The 18,256-nt window shown below is 41.8% G+C and overlaps 3 protein-coding genes and 1 non-coding gene across 5 annotated transcripts in view; 3 read left to right on the top strand and 1 right to left on the bottom strand.

The window, feature by feature from the left end:
* LOC109481119 (trichohyalin-like) overlaps positions 1-7,422 on the top strand; it is a 10,457-nt gene extending 3,035 nt beyond the window's left edge. For both annotated transcript variants that reach the window (XM_019783605.1, XM_019783606.1), the window contains exons 4-16: positions 2,040-2,198; positions 2,678-2,776; positions 2,977-3,100; positions 3,300-3,382; positions 3,590-3,709; positions 3,901-4,014; positions 4,140-4,205; positions 4,431-4,540; positions 4,758-4,818; positions 5,079-5,201; positions 5,684-5,838; positions 6,209-6,311; positions 6,567-7,422. In XM_019783605.1, the coding sequence (XP_019639164.1) occupies positions 2,040-2,198; positions 2,678-2,776; positions 2,977-3,100; positions 3,300-3,382; positions 3,590-3,709; positions 3,901-4,014; positions 4,140-4,205; positions 4,431-4,540; positions 4,758-4,818; positions 5,079-5,201; positions 5,684-5,838; positions 6,209-6,311; positions 6,567-6,617 (1,368 nt within the window). In that variant the 3' untranslated portion in view covers positions 6,618-7,422. The remainder of the gene's footprint in view (positions 1-2,039; positions 2,199-2,677; positions 2,777-2,976; positions 3,101-3,299; positions 3,383-3,589; positions 3,710-3,900; positions 4,015-4,139; positions 4,206-4,430; positions 4,541-4,757; positions 4,819-5,078; positions 5,202-5,683; positions 5,839-6,208; positions 6,312-6,566) is intronic.
* A 487-nt stretch (positions 7,423-7,909) lies between these two features.
* Trnad-guc lies at positions 7,910-7,981 on the top strand. The gene has a single exon. It is a non-coding gene; the product is annotated as a tRNA-Asp (tRNA).
* An 809-nt stretch (positions 7,982-8,790) lies between these two features.
* LOC109481084 (C-type lectin domain family 4 member M-like) lies at positions 8,791-12,256 on the top strand. The gene is made up of 6 exons (XM_019783555.1): positions 8,791-8,800; positions 9,040-9,213; positions 9,370-9,486; positions 9,604-9,710; positions 10,058-10,280; positions 11,847-12,256. The coding sequence occupies exons 1-6, from the start codon at positions 8,791-8,793 to the stop codon at positions 12,254-12,256; spliced, it is 1,041 nt and encodes a 346-aa protein (XP_019639114.1).
* Positions 12,257-15,919: 3,663 nt separating this feature from the next.
* On the bottom strand, positions 15,920-17,569 carry LOC109481142. Its single transcript, XM_019783641.1, has one exon. The coding sequence runs from the start codon at positions 17,553-17,555 to the stop codon at positions 16,491-16,493; it is 1,065 nt and encodes a 354-aa protein (XP_019639200.1). The 5' UTR covers positions 17,556-17,569; the 3' UTR covers positions 15,920-16,490.
* Positions 17,570-18,256: the final 687 nt, after the last annotated feature.

Below are 18,256 nucleotides of genomic sequence, written 5' to 3'. Positions count from 1 at the left end.
CCCTGGCAAATTATATACTCCTGGCTATATATTATATACTATGTATATACATATATGTATGTTTATATATATAGGCCTTGTGTGTATATATATACTATGTATATACTATGTATAAAGTGATATAGCCAGCGTAGTTTGTTTGGTGGAGACTAATTCGTCCCCTCCCCCGACCAAACTTGGAAGACGCTTCTTCAATAATCTTGGTTACAAGTGGTACATAACCATGTTTATTATTAAGATGGAGGGGACAGGCTTACGTTAGGGCTGTCTTGCTTTGATTTCAAGTGGTACATAACCATGTTGAAAAGTGGGGGGGGGCAGGTTTACGCTAGGGGTGTCTTGCTTTGATTTCAAGTGGTACATAACCATGTTTGGGATGGGGGGGACAGGCTTACGTTAGGGGTGTCTTGCTTTGGTTTCAAGTGGGACATAACCATGTTGGAAATGGGGGGCACAGGTTTACGTTAGGGGTGTCTTGCTTTGGTTTCAAGTGGGACATAACCATGTTGGAAATGGGGGGCACAGGCTTACATTAGGGGTGTCTTGCTTTGGTTTCAAGTGGGACATAACCATGTTGGAAATGGGGGGCACAGGTTTACATTAGGGGTGTCTTGCTTTGGTTTCAAGTGGGACATAACCATGTTGGAAATAGGGGGGACAGGCTTACGTTAGGGGTGACTTGCTTTGGTTTCAAGTGGTACATAACCATCTTACGTTAGGGGTGTCTTGCTTTGGTTTCAAGTGGTACATAACTATGTATTTTTATGTTACGTTAGGGTGGTATGCTTATAGTATGCTTTGCTTTCAAGTGGTACGTTAGGGGTGTCTTGCCAAGTGGTACATAACCATGTTTGAAATGGTGGGGACTAAGGCTTACGTTAGGGGTGTCTTGCTTTGGTTTCAAATGGTACATAACCATCTTACGTCAGGGGGTGTATGCTTATAGTATGCTTTGCTTTCAAGTGGTACATAACCATGTTGGAAATAGGGGGGACAGGCTTACGTTAGGGGTGACTTGCTTTGGTTTCAAGTGGTACATAACCATCTTACGTTAGGGGTGTCTTGCTTTGGTTTCAAGTGGTACATAACTATGTTACGTCAGGGGTGGTATGCTAATAGTATGCTTTGCTTTCAAGTGGTACGTTAGGGGTAGTATGCTTTGCTTTCAAGTGGTACGTTAGGGGTGTCTTGCCAAGTGGTACATAACCATGTTTGAAATGGGGGGGCAGGCTTACGTTAGGGGTGTCTTGCCAAGTGGTACATAACCATGTTTGAAATGGGGGGGACAGGCTTACGTTAGGTGTGTCTTGCCAAGTGGTACATAACCATGTTTGAAATGGTGGGGACTAAGGCTTACGTTAGGGGTGTCTTGCGTTGGTTTCAAATGGTACATAACCATCTTACGTCAGGGGTGGTATGCTTATAGTATGCTTTGCTTTCAAGTGGTACGTTAGGGGTAGTATGCTTTGCTTTCAAGTGGTACATAACCATGTTTGAAATAGGGGGGACAGGCTTACGTTAGGGGTGGCTTGCTTTGGTTGATAGGGGGCACACGGACACGGACTTCCATGTGTGACATGCTAGTTGTTTCTATTCAAGGTACCTTTTTTTAAAACGATTTTTTGACACGGAATTTGCAAGGTATGGTAAAGGCCCCTACGTAAGGCCCCTGTCGTGCATTCAAAACGTCCCTTTTGAAGGCAGCATAGCAGACCTATTTACCTCAATTTAAGGTACCTTTTTTTGAAAAGATTTTTGACACAAAAATGATGCCATAGTTATACCAGCTATACAGATACATGTACACTGTATCATCGTTAATACTGTTATGATAGCCCTATTTGAAGCCAAGTATTCATTCTCTACACTCAAATGAGGAAATAATTTGAATTGCACTTCCCAAGGGCACAAAATTGGGGCCTGCCAGGGATTCCAACCCAAAACCTTTAGATTTTATTCAACAACCCAAACCACATACATACATACATACAAAACCCTTAAGTTACTTTTTTTAATGGGAACTTTTCTGTGACCCACAGAGACATGTGCACCTTGTGGACATGCAGTACAAGCTGCGTGACCAGCTGTACAGTGAGTACATGGGCAAACTGGAGCGCAGAGTGAAGAAACAGAGAGAACAGATCAGCACCAGGCAGCAGGAGCATGACAGGAGGCTACAGGAACAGGAGGAGAAAGAGGTAAGAGATAACATTTCTCCCTCATGCTACATTAACCTGTCACTTTGAAAAACAATGTGTTTAGAAGATCTGAGGTGCAGCACCCCCAGGTAGACTTACAGGAATACATTATAGTATACTGAGGGACAAATGCATTGGAGATTGATAGATATAATCATGGCATACACATAATAATTATTGTATAAGGTGTTTGCGTATAATGGCTACCAGTCATTCAGAATACATACCTAGTATGATACTACACAATAATTTATGAAAAAATTCATAGTAAAGACGAATTGTAGCTGTAAGATATGTAGAGGCAATATCAAGTAGTAACCAAGTCTTCACATGCATCTTTAGCCCACCAAAATGATGGATAATTGTAACTGTATGACATCCTTACTTTACAATGTGCACTTACAATATACTTACGTCTAGTAGACTAAGTACAACTTTTTGGACATCAGTGCTGAGGTAGAAATGATTGTGTGTTTCAGCAAGAGGAGCTCCATCGGGTAAAGAAACGTCTGGCCAGGTCCGTTCTGTCTCATGATAACACATATCTGCAGAAGATCCCCAAGTCCAAGTTTTATAAGGTACGTAATGGGTGAAATGTAAATCTTCTCATTTTGTTATATCTATTACAGATAAAAACTCAGCCATCGTAGTGTTCTAAAACAATTTTTTTCACACGAATAACAAGAAATTGAAGATCTCATAACTCTGTGAATGGTTTATAGTGTTACTGGTACTGAATAACATTTTTAAAGTAATCTTTTCGTTGTTTTTCTTCTAGATGGTTGGACTACAGGAGACACTGGTTAAACAGGGTAAAATCGGGTCCCACTCTGAGCTGGAGGCCTACTGGAAAGACATCCTCAGGCCTGAGAGATACAGAGAAGTCTTTGGATCACCACAGGGTAAGATTTTGATTCCTGTTTATAGCAAAACATTGCACACTTATTCATGGCTTGCTAAGCAAGACACTGTACATTCAAGTTTGTGGAGACTTAATTGCAAAGTAGGAGAAGAAAGGAGTTCAATACATATAAAAGAATTTTTTGTATTTTATGTTTTGAATTTATAATTTTTTATACCAATAGAATGTGTTTTTTACAGATTCAGTAACTATGGGTGACACAAGATCAATGAAGTCATTGTCATCAGCAGATATCTACATGCAGACACTCTCACATCATGAGGTATATAATGTCATACTTTTTAGCCATTCAATAAATAATAGAGGGTTGATGATGTATGATATATGGTGCGATAAAGCCTTGTCAGTTGCTATAACCACCAAATAAAACCACCAAGTGACTGTAGTTTCAGTGCAAGTGTTTATTTTTAGAAGATAGTTATTCAAGAGTTGTTGCAATGAAAGTAAGTACTTTCCGTGTTTCTTGCAGGCTGACTATAGAACAGATCATCTGGCATCAGGACTGGCACAGATACAGGAGCAGAGAGAGCCCTCCCGCCCCAGCACACGGGGAATCACTACGATAGAACAATTTGAGCAGGCCAGGAAGGTAACCAATTTTAATTAAAACTGCTATATACTGTTACTTATCATGATTATTATGATAATCATTAAACTTTCATACAAATACTACTGTCCATTGTTTAATTATCAGACGTTGTTCTTAAAGTTCCGTGCATTCTGCATTTTGCAATTGATGTTTGCTACCTGCAGTTAATTTGTTTGTTTGTTTGTTTGTAGTTCCCAGCTGCTCTCAGATCAGTGTCTACCTCCCTGTCTCCCCACAAGATGGCACAATACTCCAGGTCATCAGTCGGGAGGGAAGAGATGGAACTGGACAGCATGTTTCCCAAGGTAGGATGGACAGATGGATGTTTTTTTGTGTTGTGTACACCACTGCATATTCAATTCATAGTGATACAGTACAACATTCACAACTAGTGTATTCTATATTTCACCTGTTTTCTTTTCTTCTCTAGACTGAGTTTCCCCCACTAGCTGCATATCAACTGGACCTACAGTTTGAGGAACCAGATCATGAAAAAGTGAGTGGTCCTTTTCTCACAATTTTAACATTTTTCTCAAAAGCCTTTTAACCATCACTTATTGAACAGTTGTATGCAATGTTGTTTTGATTCATTAGAATAAAAAAATGTGTAAATAAAAAAAAAATCAGTAAAAAGTTAATGCAGCTGTCTAGTTTATAGCGTAATATGTTGCTAAACTGATTAACCAAATGAACATGTGCTCATGTGACCATTTTTCCACAGGAGGACACTATGGAACAGTTGGACAGAAGAAAACGGGAACGAAAGAAGCTCCAGAGGAAGATCCTGAAGATGTACAACCATTCTCAGGCCAACGCTGCATCAGCTTCCAGGTTGGTCAGTCTTCAGATGAAATACAAAATCATAGATAACCTTTTCTGGGACCTTGGATCTAAATTCCTGTCAGTGCCCCAAAGATACCTAGCAGGTGGAAATAAACAAGCAAGCAAACAGATACACTGAGTGCAAACTATGTGCAGCCAATCTACATGCAAAAAAACTAATTAAAACTTAATAACTTACTGACCTATACTTACTCTTTCATTGTAGGTTGATGGACATCAATGGACAATTTGACAACACCTTTGAGGGACCGTCCATTGTTGACCTGGTAAGACAAATACATTGTACATGTAGTTGGTAAACTATAGGGGGGTTTAATCAGCCTGTCTTCTTCATTCTTTACTTCAACGTTTACATTTAGTTATCAAAATATGTTTTCGATACTGCTGGCCAGAATCAAGTTTCTACACTTTTTAAGCAGGCTTTAATAGATCATTGAATATAGACTTGTCTTACATCTTTTATACTTTTTGGGAGTCATGATATCACATTTTATGAATAGAAATTGATCACATGTACCTGTTTCAGACTCGGGCCATCACGTTTGATGAAGAAGATGACATGCAGACAGAATCCTTCTTCCTGACAGATGTACCCACTCAGGAGGAGGACCAGGAGGAGGAGGAGGAGGACATCGCCATGGTGATGGAGGTGGGTATCCATATAATTATGAAGAAAACGCTGGTTCATAGATTGCTACAAGTAGATTACTACAGTGCGCAAGGTTGATACTGTCACTTGGCCATGGCTGCTGTATTCTGCTGCAAGGTATAGAATTATGTATGGGCACATTTTTCATTCCTATGGAGTTCCTCTGATTTGATGTAGCCCTAGTGAGATGATACGGTAGTACTGTTTGTCCAGTCCGAGTACATGTAGGTTGACAGCATGTAGGTGGGGGAAGATTGACAGGCAGAATGACAGGTCAAAAGGTCAGACACAGGAAATGGGGTGAACTTGTTGTTGACAGCACAGGAATGGAGGAAAGATTGACAGACACAGGAAATGGGGTAAACTTGAAGGCCATGAAAAAGCAAAATACATTGTACTTACTAAGTCTAATTCCTGACACTTCTTCAGAATCTACATGTACATGTACCTAATTCTACAATGTTGTACTTGATCTTCCCCAGTCCTGGCCATCAGAGAAGTGGCCAGACAACATCGACACAGAACTCATGGCTGCCGACCTCGGCATCAAGTTTCTCTCACCCATCAAGGAGTCTTCCGAGGAGGACCTGGAGTCTGAGATGGAGAGTGAAGAAAGTACACCTCTGGGGATGGACAGGTGAGGGGGACAGCTGTCTCTGATTTGTCCTTGGAATTTTACAGCAATGAAATGAACAGCATTGTCAATACCTCCAATCACTGCTGTGGGACTGGAAACAGAACGAAAGAGGAAGAAAAAATAGGAAGAAATAAGGGATGCATGGGTGAAAAGATTGATGGATAGATTGAAAGATAGTGGCAATGATAGAGATATAGGAAGGAAGAAAGGATGGATGGTTATGGATGGTTAGACTCATTGTTTGATTGATTGATTGATTAGTTGATTGATTTGTACCTGTGCTGGTCTTGATATGGAGAGACCAACCAAACTGTTACAACACTCTCAAGACATGTTCATGAATATTTTCAATGTCCCATTCTCTCTGCAGTAGACAGCTGGAGACTGGTGCCTCCACTGCTAAACCACCAACAACACCCACCATTCCTCTTACCATGAACAGTCTGCTGCAGGGAGAGGAAACTATTGTAAAGGTAAGGGTTCCATCAGAATATCTTAGTACTGTAATTGCTGTAAAGGTAAGGGCTGGGTTCCATCAGAATATCTTAGTACATGTAATTATAAGGGGCTAGTAGCAGATTTCAGTCTATTGTTTGTAAACAGCTGACTAAGTTTTGAATAAACTGTACACAGCAGCAAATCTCTGAGGCTTTGTTACCATGTACAAATGCAATTGTGACATCATTTCTTGTTTGCTGATCGGTAATACTATGTTTATTTTCTTCCAGGAGGCGAAGTGTTTGAGTACGATGTGGGTGAATCCATTACAATCAAGCTAACCACGTCAGACATGGTTGACAACTGTGTTATAATATATAATAATTAAGTATTGGGGAGGGCGGCATTAGGCAGCTTACATCATAATGGTGTTCTACCTCTCAAGAATACAGAATCTTTTTATCACACACAATTTATAAAAAGCTTCCTCACAGCAATGAATAGTTCCACTGGCAATCGTAATGATAATGGTCCTTCATCTGGATACATGTGTTTGACAATCATGTATAACAGGGTAACACTAGAAAATAAGACTATGCAATTTCTTGTGATCAGTTATGGCAGAGAATATTCAGTCACTGGTGCTACATGTACATATTTGTATATATATGACTTTTGTAATGTTATGTTCATGTCATTTTGGTGTAAGTAATATTACACTTCCTATTTTTAATGATTAGTGAATATTCTGTACTTGTGAAAAGATAGATTTTAGGAATCTTAAATGTATTGATAATGTATCACATAGTCTTTGAATCATGTGGCATACAAATTAGGGTTGGCAGAAAAACAAGTCCGGTGCAGTGGGCAGAATAAACGGCACACCACACAGAACGCCTATAATAAGACGGTTCAGATACAAAATGTGCACCAGGTTTTGTTGCCACTTGCCAGCCATCGTGTTTTTTGTAAAGAATCAACCTCTTATGCATATTATTAAAACATAGGAATTTGAGCAATGATGTCATAGACGATCTTCAGACTACATAGAAGTATGTCACTGAAGTAAAAAAAAATGTACATGTTTGTGTGAATTAGTATATACATGTACTAGATATTTCTTGACAATTACATTTTATACACGAGAGTGCTATTTTCATCATTCTGTATAAAATAAATGTTGTGAATGGAATGTTTGGGACAATTATTAATTGTAATGATGTGTGCCATGCACCACATACAACAAAATTGCATATTCTCAATAGGAGACATATGATGTTACATTTTATTTCCATCAAGCTTATATATATTTGAAAAATACATGTCACTGTAAAGTTATCTGATATCCTATAGGACACCTGCGCGATCAGTTTACTATACATGAGAAATGTAGGTCACATACTTTCTGAATTAATTCGTGTAATTTTCTACTGAAAAAAAAAGTTTCACGCATTTGTTTTAACGTGACTGCAAAAGTTTTCACCCTAATAGGACAAACAAGCTAGGTGTGAACTACATGTAGTGGCGAGAAGCTACGGTGCTTTCAAATGATGGAATCATGCACAAAAATCATTGATCACTTAAGCTTCCCTATGATATGATGATATTTTATTACCATGTCTCACCAAGTCAGTCCGTGTTAGTATAGTGGTGAGTATCCCCGCCTGTCACGCGGGAGACCGGGGTTCGATTCCCCGACACGGAGAGCAGTTTTTTCTAGTCCCTATCGCTGTGCATTTCTATAATATCATTTTGTCTTAGACATTTAATTCATGATATCTGCACACGTCTGCTAAAAATACCTTGTTTCATAGATTAAATTTCATTTAAAAAACTTGCTGGTAATCAAAACTTTTCTATCGTTAACTAATGCATTAAATCCGACACGAGCATGATTTGACTACGCGCATTTGACGAGATTGGCGACCCCAAAACGCTTGGAATCCAGACAATCACCCAACATGATGAATAAAAGTTAAGAACGTCTGGTAAGCTTGTAAGGTAGAGCAGTGTTATGTATCGCCAGTAGAGAAGCAAGGTGTGTGTGGACTGTGGAAGCACAGCGCGGGGCACCTGCCATGGACAAAACTTCGAAGGAATCTTCGAAAGCTTCATCTGGTATGAGCGGCAATGTGGGGCCACCCGTTGCACCAAGAAGAAGAGGGGGAGGTAAGATATTACATTGAAAGTAAATCTCTTTTGGTAGAAGTCATTCATTGCCAATTCCTTGACAAAGGCTGGAGTTGGTTAGTCAAAAATTTGGGTAAGTCCGATTTTGTGTGTGTTGGAACGCTGGAGGTTTGTGTATCTGTCCAGACAGAGCAGATTGACAGCACGTGGGTGAGCGGGTAAGATTGGCCGGCAGAATGACTGGTGGTCAAACAATTGGACGTGCGGTGAACGTGAATGTCTCTGAATCTGTCAGGGAGCCAGCAGGAATATTTTTAGCATGATATCCAGTCAATCATGGATGGGGCAGGCACTATCTAATAGTTTCCCCCCGCTCAGTACAACATGCCGCCCGGTAGGAGTGTTACGCTAAGAGTAATGGCACGCGTAATCAATCTCCCATCGTGTAATACCTACCGGGAAACCTAGCTGAAGCGGACGGGAAAGAGCTCCTGCAGCCCCGAGGAAAACCCGCCCCAACCACGATAAGACTGGATACCAGGCTAGAATATGGTGGACCAAAAAAGGGGGAATTCAGGAAGCTGAGTATTGCATACTTCCCGGACGTCTGAAACCTCAGATTTGTTGTTTTAGCCGGGAAGAAACAAGTCGTGCGTGAGCTGCCTGTGATGGACGAAAACAACTGCTACAAGGAAGCTTGCAACGTCTACTACACCGGCAACCGGTACGAGGAGGCCTGTGCGGTCTCCAAATCCAAATTAAGGCGTTTGGCAGCGGGAAAGGGCCCTGGCCAGAATTCCCCGACAGGTACGTCCAAAATCAATTTCTTATACTTGTACATATATGTATATGTTAAGGACAGTATTTAACGCTATGCCTATATAGACGATAGTAAGTATAACAAGCCATTGCATGCTTCTTGAGGCCACATTTTCTAATCTATTTGTAAAAATTACATCCCAGGGGTCGGCATGAGAAACCCCGGTCAGTCCCGAGTCTGGACCAGCGCCGTGAAGAAGACCATCTCCGTGCTGTCCATAGTGCTGAACTGCTGTCTGCTGGGGGCTGTTATCTTTCTGGGTGAGTGCTGTAATATTTTTTTTTCAAAAGGATCTAGAAGTTTCTTAGATATGCTGGACGCAGGATTATGTACTCAGGCCTTTGTATATAACATGTACATACCTTGTATTTCTACAGCCGTTACAATGACTGAGCTAAAACTGTCAGTCAGCCAGCTAGAAGAAAGGGCAGAGACATCGATGAACATTGCTGATCTTGAAAGTGTCTCTGACAAACTTCAACAGGTGTGTGTGGAAAAACACTCCTCTGCGGATAAAACATTCGCATACATAAACACATACATTGTGTGTGCGCCTGCCTGTATGAGAGAGAGGGGGGGTAGAGAGTGCGTGTGCGTGCGCGCGCGCGTGTGTGTGTGTGCGTGCGTGCGTGCGTGCGTCTCTCTCTCTTTCTCTCTGTGTGACGTAGTTGTTATATGTATGAATTTTAACGTGCTTTCTTTTAGACTTTTAGAACAGCACAAGTCTGTAACTGAAGACCTCTCTAAATTCATATTCCATTTATATCAACATTACACCTCGAGTATCGCCATTTTCCTGGCATAACCATGGAACAAATTGCACATTTACAGGCAATTGAAATAGCAAAAAGCCTGCCAGTCAACCTTGAACGACAGGAAATGGCTCTGGAGAAACTTGCAGCCGGCATGGCCCAACTGACCAACTCTCTGATGTCCGACATCTTGGAAAATAATAAGAAAATGCTCCAGACACTTGACAACATGGGAGGCAACGGCAAGAATCAGCAAGAGAACCCGACAGACGCTCCAGTGAGAGCTGCAACTGATCCGCCACGTAAGACTGAATTGGTTGTAAGATTTCATAGTAGACCACCCTGCTCTTCCCCACACCCCACTGGTAGACCACCCTGCTCTTCCCCACACCCCACTGGAAGACCACCCTGCTCTTCCCCACACTCCACTGGAAGACCACCCTGCTCTTCCCCACACCCCACTGGTAGACCATTCTGCTCTTCCCCACACCCCACTGGTAGACCACCCTGCTCTTCCCCACACCCCACTGGTAGACCACCCTGCTCTTCCCCACACCCCACTCGTAGACCACCCTGCTCTTCCCCACACCCCACTGGTAGACCAAGCCTTCTCTTCCGGTCTCGGACCGGAGTTTCCTTCCGTATTTCGAGCAATTTGACACCCTCAGCCCGACGCGCTGTCATTTCTGTACTAAACGCGGGTCGGAATTTTTCACAATTTTGGTGGAAAGGGATGCCGTGCCGCTTATTAATACACTTGATTGATATTTTCTGCGCACAATTTATTTAGGGGTAAATAAGGCACATCAAAGTACATTTTTAAATAAGGGGTCATTTTTTTCGTCATTTGTAACCATGGCTGCATGGAAAAAACGAATTTTCCCAGGGTAACGGCTTAGTACTCGAAGAAGCTCAGAACCTAATGTTTCCAAATTTGAATTTAATTAAAATCGATGCGATAAGTTTATCGCTATCTTCGATGGCCCGAACACACCCACAACGCCATATAGAACGTACCATCCTGGCGGTCAGGCAAAAAGGCCACATAACCATCCGCGCGGACGAATACCAGGAAGTCTTCGCTGGACCACCAACATTACGCCACCTATAAAGGCTACAACTAACAGGCTTTTCAGAAAATACAAAGATATGTACACAGATATTACGATTTCAGGGATATCGCAGCCGAAACATACCATACAAAGTCACGTTTCCGGCGATATACTGCGCACTTACTTAGACTCTGGTCAGATTTAAACTCCGACCCGGAACCTTCCCCACACCCCACTGGTAGACCACCCTGCTCTTCCCCACACCCCACTCGTAGACCACCCTGCTCTTCCCCACACCCCACTGGTAGACCACCCTGCTCTACCCACACCCCACTGGTAGACCACCCTGCTCTTCCCCACACCCCACTCGTAGACCACCCTGCTCTTCCCCACATCCAACTGGTAGACAAGCCTTCTCTTCCCCACACCCCACTCGTAGACCACCCTGCTCTTCCCCACGCCCCACTCGTAGACCACCCTGCTCTTCCCCACACCCCACTTGCATAGCGTGTTAGACATTTTGTTCAAAGATGCATTATTATTTTACTCTACATCGTTCAGGGGCCTCAAAATAAATCAAAACAATGTCTCAACACTAGAAATCATCATTCCGAAAGTAGTGACATGTTAAAATGGATGTTTAGCTAAGCAATTCTACAACAGAATCATAGAAGGTGCATATAGCAGGTGCTGAAATAACATAGCATTAAAGTACAGGTTTCATCCATTTCAATGAACGGCACAAGGGCGCCACATCCTATGAACATGGTAGTTCTTCAGCTGTTAGGAACGCGAAATGCGGACCCTATTTTTCAGCGTCCTGCCCTGACGACTACCACAAGTATCGTCAACTCTGCTTCAAGGTGTTTGAAACACGCAAAAATTTCCACGACTCGGCTGCCGCCTGCCGTGCCGACGGAGGCACCCTCGCCATGCCCCGGGACGCCGGCATCAACGCCTTCCTCGTCTCCCTCATCAACGCAGAAGATCCGTACGGCTCGGCTGACTACTGGTTCGGCTTACACGATCAGAGGGAGGAAGGTAAGTGGGAATGGATGGACGGAACCGCACTGGAGAGGAAGAGTGAGATGTGGGGAATAAATCAACCCAACAACTTCCGAGAGGGGGAAGACTGCGCCTCGTACGGATGGAGGGACCTCTGGTACGATACTGTCTGTCACAGGGAGCGGGAGTTCATCTGCCAAGTCCTGCCAACAGGTTTGTAAACTTGAAAACGTATGTGACGGTTTTAGAAAAACTATATTAGATTCTCTAACTGACGGAGAAATCTCATTTTACCAGTAAATATAGTTTCAAAAAATGTTTTAAAATGCTTCATAATTGCATGGGAGCATAATCTGTAATTGCTTCTTTGCTTCTGAAAAAAACTGGAAATCTTGTGGTGGGAAAATGCTGCAACGTTTCACTAGATTTGAATGCAAGTTTTAGGTTTTAAAAAAACTAGAAGAACTACAGCGAGAGAAAAGCATTTACTGGTGAGGAATTTTTGTTTGTTTAATCCTACTTTAAGGTACCATGATCGACGCACATCATCCTAAGGTAAACAACGAACCGGTACCGGGATGGCCATGGAAGATCGTATTCAACACGGAATAAGAAATGTGAGATTTCAAACCTCCGAGAAGTATTTAGAGTTCAAACCTATTGACACGGGCTTCTCTAATAGCTTCTAATTACAAAGCAAGACGTAAGCACACTGCATGGATTCCTTCGTAATGGCACCATTACAATTTTCTAGTCAATCAATAACCTTTTCGCTAAGGCACATGTTTATCAAGCATTGTGTATGGCAAAGTTAGGACCTATTACATGTGTTAGCATTTAATGGATAATAGGAGATTGCAATACCTACTGAAATTTGGTTAAACAGCAGAAAACGTATCGGCGCCTCTGATGGCAAACGAGCTGTTGCAGTATCTAATATCATGCCCCATACTCTGAGAAGGTCGCCATGTTTAGATACATGAGAACTGTATCGCTGTATCACTGCAATCTATGAAATTTCATTTCATGGGGAATTTGTAAAGCACGTGTAGTCTGGTGTTGCAACTATAATTTCTTGAAAGTCCTTTTCCCATTAAAGCTTTACTTGTGACACTACGTATACATGCACAGCCTATGTTTATTTTGCATTTGGTATTATTGGAAAGCTTAACTCGGAGATTTTCTGCCCCAAAAATAAGGTAACATGACTTTGAATCAAGGAATCGTAAATATTTCTACTTGATCAGTTAAATATAAAACATGTCACTGACCGCAATGTGGGTTGCTGAAGTTTTCATACATACATCTGACACATGCAAGAAACACTTGCAACATTCATATCATCCAATGGTGCCGGTCTTCAAATCCTCGCGTAGATTTGATTAGTCTGTCTATATATGACCAGTGAGGTGACCCAAATTTTATATACATACACATTCATATAGTGCAATATCCAGACAATTACTATGGACAAAATAACAAAATACATTTGGGGTAAACACCTGAAACATTGTATTCGCTGGTAAACACGTCAATACTGGCTTGGCGGTAAGACAAGAGGTGCTTGAGATGGACACAGACGTCTATGAAGAAGCCTGCAGCGGCATCCTAGTCTTGAACCTTGCTGAAGAAACAACGGAAGGTATAACCGCTGAAAGTATGTATAAGGCGTTTTAAGTATAGTATTCTTTTAGATTTTATTTCTTCATTTTAATCTAACAATATTAATCTAAATGTATTCAACTTTTTCAGTGTTTAAAATAATTTCTTTTAAATTAAAAACGTAACCATATATGTAAATCATGAATGCAAATCATTTTTATATTTCCATTAGATAACCACGGCAAGTAAAAGGCTCACCACGGCAAAAAGCTCACGGTGAAAACCTTCTTTCATATGCCCTGGTAGTGTATCATCATCCTTTGTCTATGTTCCATGTAATGATAAGAAAATAACGATTTTGAATTTTTAAAATTTTTGAAAACTCCTTTGATGGAGTATCCGTCCATAGAAGCGACGACTAGCGATTGATGTTGTAAAGCCACGCTTTTCGCTAACTCAACAAGTGTCGAATCTTTGTTCTTCTACGCGTTATCCTTACAGAGCAAACAAACACGAGTTTATCAGACGATCTTTACACCCGAGTTGTATAAGCCTTTAATAGAGAGAACAACTCCACAACAAGGGATGATCACAACAGTCAACCTGTGAACAAAGGGGAATACTCTTCTTTTGTGGACACTTGTCCTCCTAATACAATCATCCCATGTACGAAGATTGGGGGATTTCGTCACTAGTACGCATAGAGAAAGCATTTTGGCAGTGATACAGTAGAACACGTAGTTGCTAAGTTGTACGACGAAAATCAACAAGCAGGTCCAGCTTCAAGGTTGAATAACGTTCTCTTTCAGCAAAATGACTTTCAGAGCTTTGTGGCAAATTTATTCAGAGATTTTTCTGGGCCAACAAAATATTTGCACTGCTCTTAGACTTTTTCCTTTTCTATTTCAGGATTACCTGAGATTCCAAAGCACCAGGGTTGAGTGGGACCATTCTGTTTGTTTTAAACCTTTTCTCGGACAAGTAACACGATCGTCCTGTGTGTTCAGCTAGTTTTGGAGTGGTGCGAAAGGATCAGGATTCTTTGTTACAAACTGTGGGCTCTACCAAGCTGACCTCGCTTGAGTGACAGTTGCTAAATGGATTGAACACAAAGGAACAGCATGTGTGTGAAGTGATCACAAAGATCATCATTTTGAAATTTAAAAAAAAAGAGAATAAAAACGAAAGTTTTGTACTACCAAAGAGAGCCGCTAGGAGGCCCATAATCATTTTGCCAACATCTACCAACAGCTAAGTATCAGAAAGATACATTCACAGCTTACCTCAAAGCTATGCTGTTTACACACACAGATACAACCCTGAAAATATAGCCTTCTTGACGAAGGTAGTTACAGCTATTCATACACACCCAGGCCAACTCGATTTATACAAATAGCATCACACAACGTTCATACAAGAATGACTTCATGAAGATTAATCGTAAATAATAAGAAATAGCTTAACTGTAAAAACGCTTGACAAAATGAATCAACCCTGTTCATAGTCTCTCGATGTGGATCACTATAGCGTTAACGTTCCCGATGAGTGTTATAATCCCAGTGATATCAATTACATAACTCGTTATCGAGGTTTGAAAACTGAATGTTGGTGTCTTCTGTGCCAAAGAGCGTTTTCCCTCATTTTCACCTATTTGGCAATCCTCGATACATATAAATCTTTAAGTATATACCCTTGTGTTTTTTTTATAAACGTACAAAGAGGAGAAGGTTGATTGTCAAACAAGGGGACTTGTGACGTCAGGAAGAGAGGAACCGAACCAACAATCTGCTCAACAAGTAGAACGATTTACGTCAAGACTTTTACAAAAAGCCATTGGAAACAAAAGCCTGTCTAGTCAGAAGTGGATAAACTTTCTCTGTAGAAGTGTATCATGGGCATACTCATGTTTTCACTTTCCATTTATTTAAAGCTCAATTCTGAGAAAGAATCCATACAAACTATACAATTCAACATCACAAATTCAATTCAAACTGTCTACACCACGAAGACGGCCTCATTACCCAGTAAGGGTACCTAATGGCCTGGATTCAGGTGAATATTCAGGTGAATAAAAAATGACATAGAAATAACGTTTTGAACGAGTACATTTTACAGCTTGTTACTTAATCACCAATAAATGTGTTTAATTATTTTAACTTAATTACATATCTAAAATGCGTGTAAAAATAGATCTATAAATAAAGGGAGAAGAAAATCTGATGTTATGTTATTTCGCATCGTAAAAACTTCTAGTATTAATCCTGTGCTTATAGTTATACTCCCTAAGTAACTTTTGGATGCAGGAACAAGAGTTGTTGACGGTTTACCCATGCTTGATTCCCAAGCTTTACCACTGGTTTCAATCCCTGCCATTCTGACTATGCCTACTTCGCAAGTGTTCCTTTTGTACATGAGTCCACGAGTATCTCTTCAAGAGGACCTTGTCATTCTTTCTCTCCTTTGGTTGCACCGTTCAGAGGAAGTGGGCGAATACGTGCGTGGTGAGCTACATCCTGTGGACTCTAAGCTTACTCATGCACAATCCACTTCAGTCCTTTTTGTAGTATCGGCACGCTAAAAATCCTACCCGATGACATATTCATTGTTTCTTAATCTATAAACTCACCGGTCCTTTCCATTTTTACACGGACGGATATTAGTTTGTATTTGCCGTGCACACAGATCAATGCGTCATTGGGTGACGTTTGAGCAAACGTTCACTCGAACTTTGGATACTTAAAAACGACTTTGAGAGCGACGACAGCACGTTTTCCAGACTTGAAAAAATCTTCACGCAAATCCAAAGTCCATACATCTGGTGCACATGCAGCTTGGCATGTATTAAAGGTCCTCTCACCCAAGAAGATGGGGAGGGGGTGTCATTTCTTTTGACGACGTGTGCTCCTTCGCGATTGCAACGTCTTTCAACCACTTCAGGCATTTCTCGATGTTCTGTTTTTCTTCGAGTTCCTCCACTACATCTTCAGGTTGAGACGAGGACTCTATTTGTTGAGGAGGCCCGTCTGGCTCCCTGTTCTTGTTCCTGTGCGCCTGGCTCTCTTCTGTAGTGGTCCCCTGTTCAGGATCGCTATTGTTTCTCTTGTTGGTACACCTGTCCACTAGAGAGATGGTGCTGATTGTGGGGGAACTGGTCTGACTCAACGATCCAAAAGTTTCTCCCGAAACATTGGGACTCTGTAGGAGAGATGTCTTGAACTTGGACTGTCTCAGTTTGTTCTTTAAGTCACTTCCCGACCAGGAGAGACTGTGAGCCATGCTGGGAGAAGTTAGTCTTGAAGATGATCGTCCCGTTGTCGTGCGATCTTCGTACGACGAGCGCCTTTCCGATCGCGGGTCCCTGCAGCCGTTCATGGCCGCGTTTAAGTCGATCACAAGAGAGTGTCCGAATTCTGTCCTTGATGTTGCTGTCTTGGTTTGTTTAACGACGCCTGTAGGAGCCTTCTTCGTCTTGACAGTCTTTGGTAGGCTCCCGACGGCAAAGTCTTCGATGTTGATCACCGGGTAGGATCCGGCTACGTACGGTAACTTCTTCCTGTCGGCTCGCTTCGACGGGGCGTACGATGAGGCCATCGGCGGGAATGGCTTTTTAGGCAGCGGCGGCAGCTCAGGTATACTGCCGACGCTGTTGGCCGGCGAGCACGGCTGGTTCAGGTCGTTCAGACTCCCGAGATCAGGGTACGTCTTGTAGTGAAGCCTCGGCGAGGCAGGCATGCTCCGGGACCCTGTAGATCCGTCCTCTCTCTTAGGTCGCGTCAGTCTCATGGTACTCATGGTTGTTGCCGGAGGAAATCGCAGCGCAGCTCTCTGAATCGCGAATCTAGTCGGGTGACTCTGCCACCATGGCCGCCACTTGCACGGCGTTTCCAGTTGTCGTCGCCGACCTCGACTTTTGAGCATGTCGTGGGTACCGGGTAGACCCAACCACGGATTAAGAAGAAAAAAAAACTCCTGACGTCACGGTATTCAAACGCCTTCCTGTACAAATTGGATCGGGGCTCTTGAGTAAGTGTGTGTGAAAAGAAGCTTAGTCGAGCTTGAGTTGTGTTTGTTTTACACTCTTGTTGAAACGACCGTACTAATGAGTCAGGCTTGCTATATGAGTCGGACTCTTCGACCACAAGCTTTAAGATTCGGACGAATGAAGACGCGAGCAGCTATTGTAAAGTTTACGACGAAAGTTCACAACATTTGAAGAAAGGCAAGTTACTCATTGTCATTTTATGGCAAAAGAACAAAACTGGTCTAAATCGAACAAGACTTCACTGTCAAATCACTTGCGTTTTGGTGACCAAGTGATTTGAACTTATGAAAGGATTCTGTCTTATTCATATAGACTTTTGCCATGTATCTACTTGATTGGCAATCGACTTCTTGACAGATTAACAATAAAGATGTAATGTTTTATACACAAGTGTCACAGAGGCAGTTTAATCTATCTTAATCAAATACCGGTACCCTGATAACTCTATCACCTTAAGTTCGGACAACAAACGATTTTGTCAGAATTTAAGACAACGTTCCTGTATCACAAAAACAGATAATGAAATTGAAGATTTCACACCTATGTAGTATTCAAAGCATAAGTTTATTTGTACTCT

This window comes from Branchiostoma belcheri, unplaced genomic scaffold, assembly GCF_001625305.1.
Source record: "Branchiostoma belcheri isolate BF01 breed outbred unplaced genomic scaffold, Haploidv18h27 scaffold54, whole genome shotgun sequence".
Classification (NCBI taxonomy): Eukaryota; Metazoa; Chordata; class Leptocardii; order Amphioxiformes; family Branchiostomatidae; genus Branchiostoma; species Branchiostoma belcheri.
Note: the sequence above shows the minus strand (reverse complement) of the source record. Positions and strands in the feature narration are given on the sequence as shown.

What these genes read in the sequence shown, in the direction of transcription:
- LOC109481084 (XM_019783555.1), top strand. An exon ending in TGGCCAGAATTCCCCGACAG is followed by an intron (nt 9,214 to 9,369) that starts GTACGTCCAAAA and finishes ATTACATCCCAG; the next exon opens with GGGTCGGCATGAGAAACCCC. An exon ending in TCTCTGACAAACTTCAACAG is followed by an intron (nt 9,711 to 10,057) that starts GTGTGTGTGGAA and finishes GCACATTTACAG; the next exon opens with GCAATTGAAATAGCAAAAAG.
- LOC109481142 (XM_019783641.1), bottom strand. Translation starts at nt 17,555, where the DNA reads ATGCTCAAAAGTCGAGGTCGGCGACGACAACTGGAAACGCCGTGCAAG.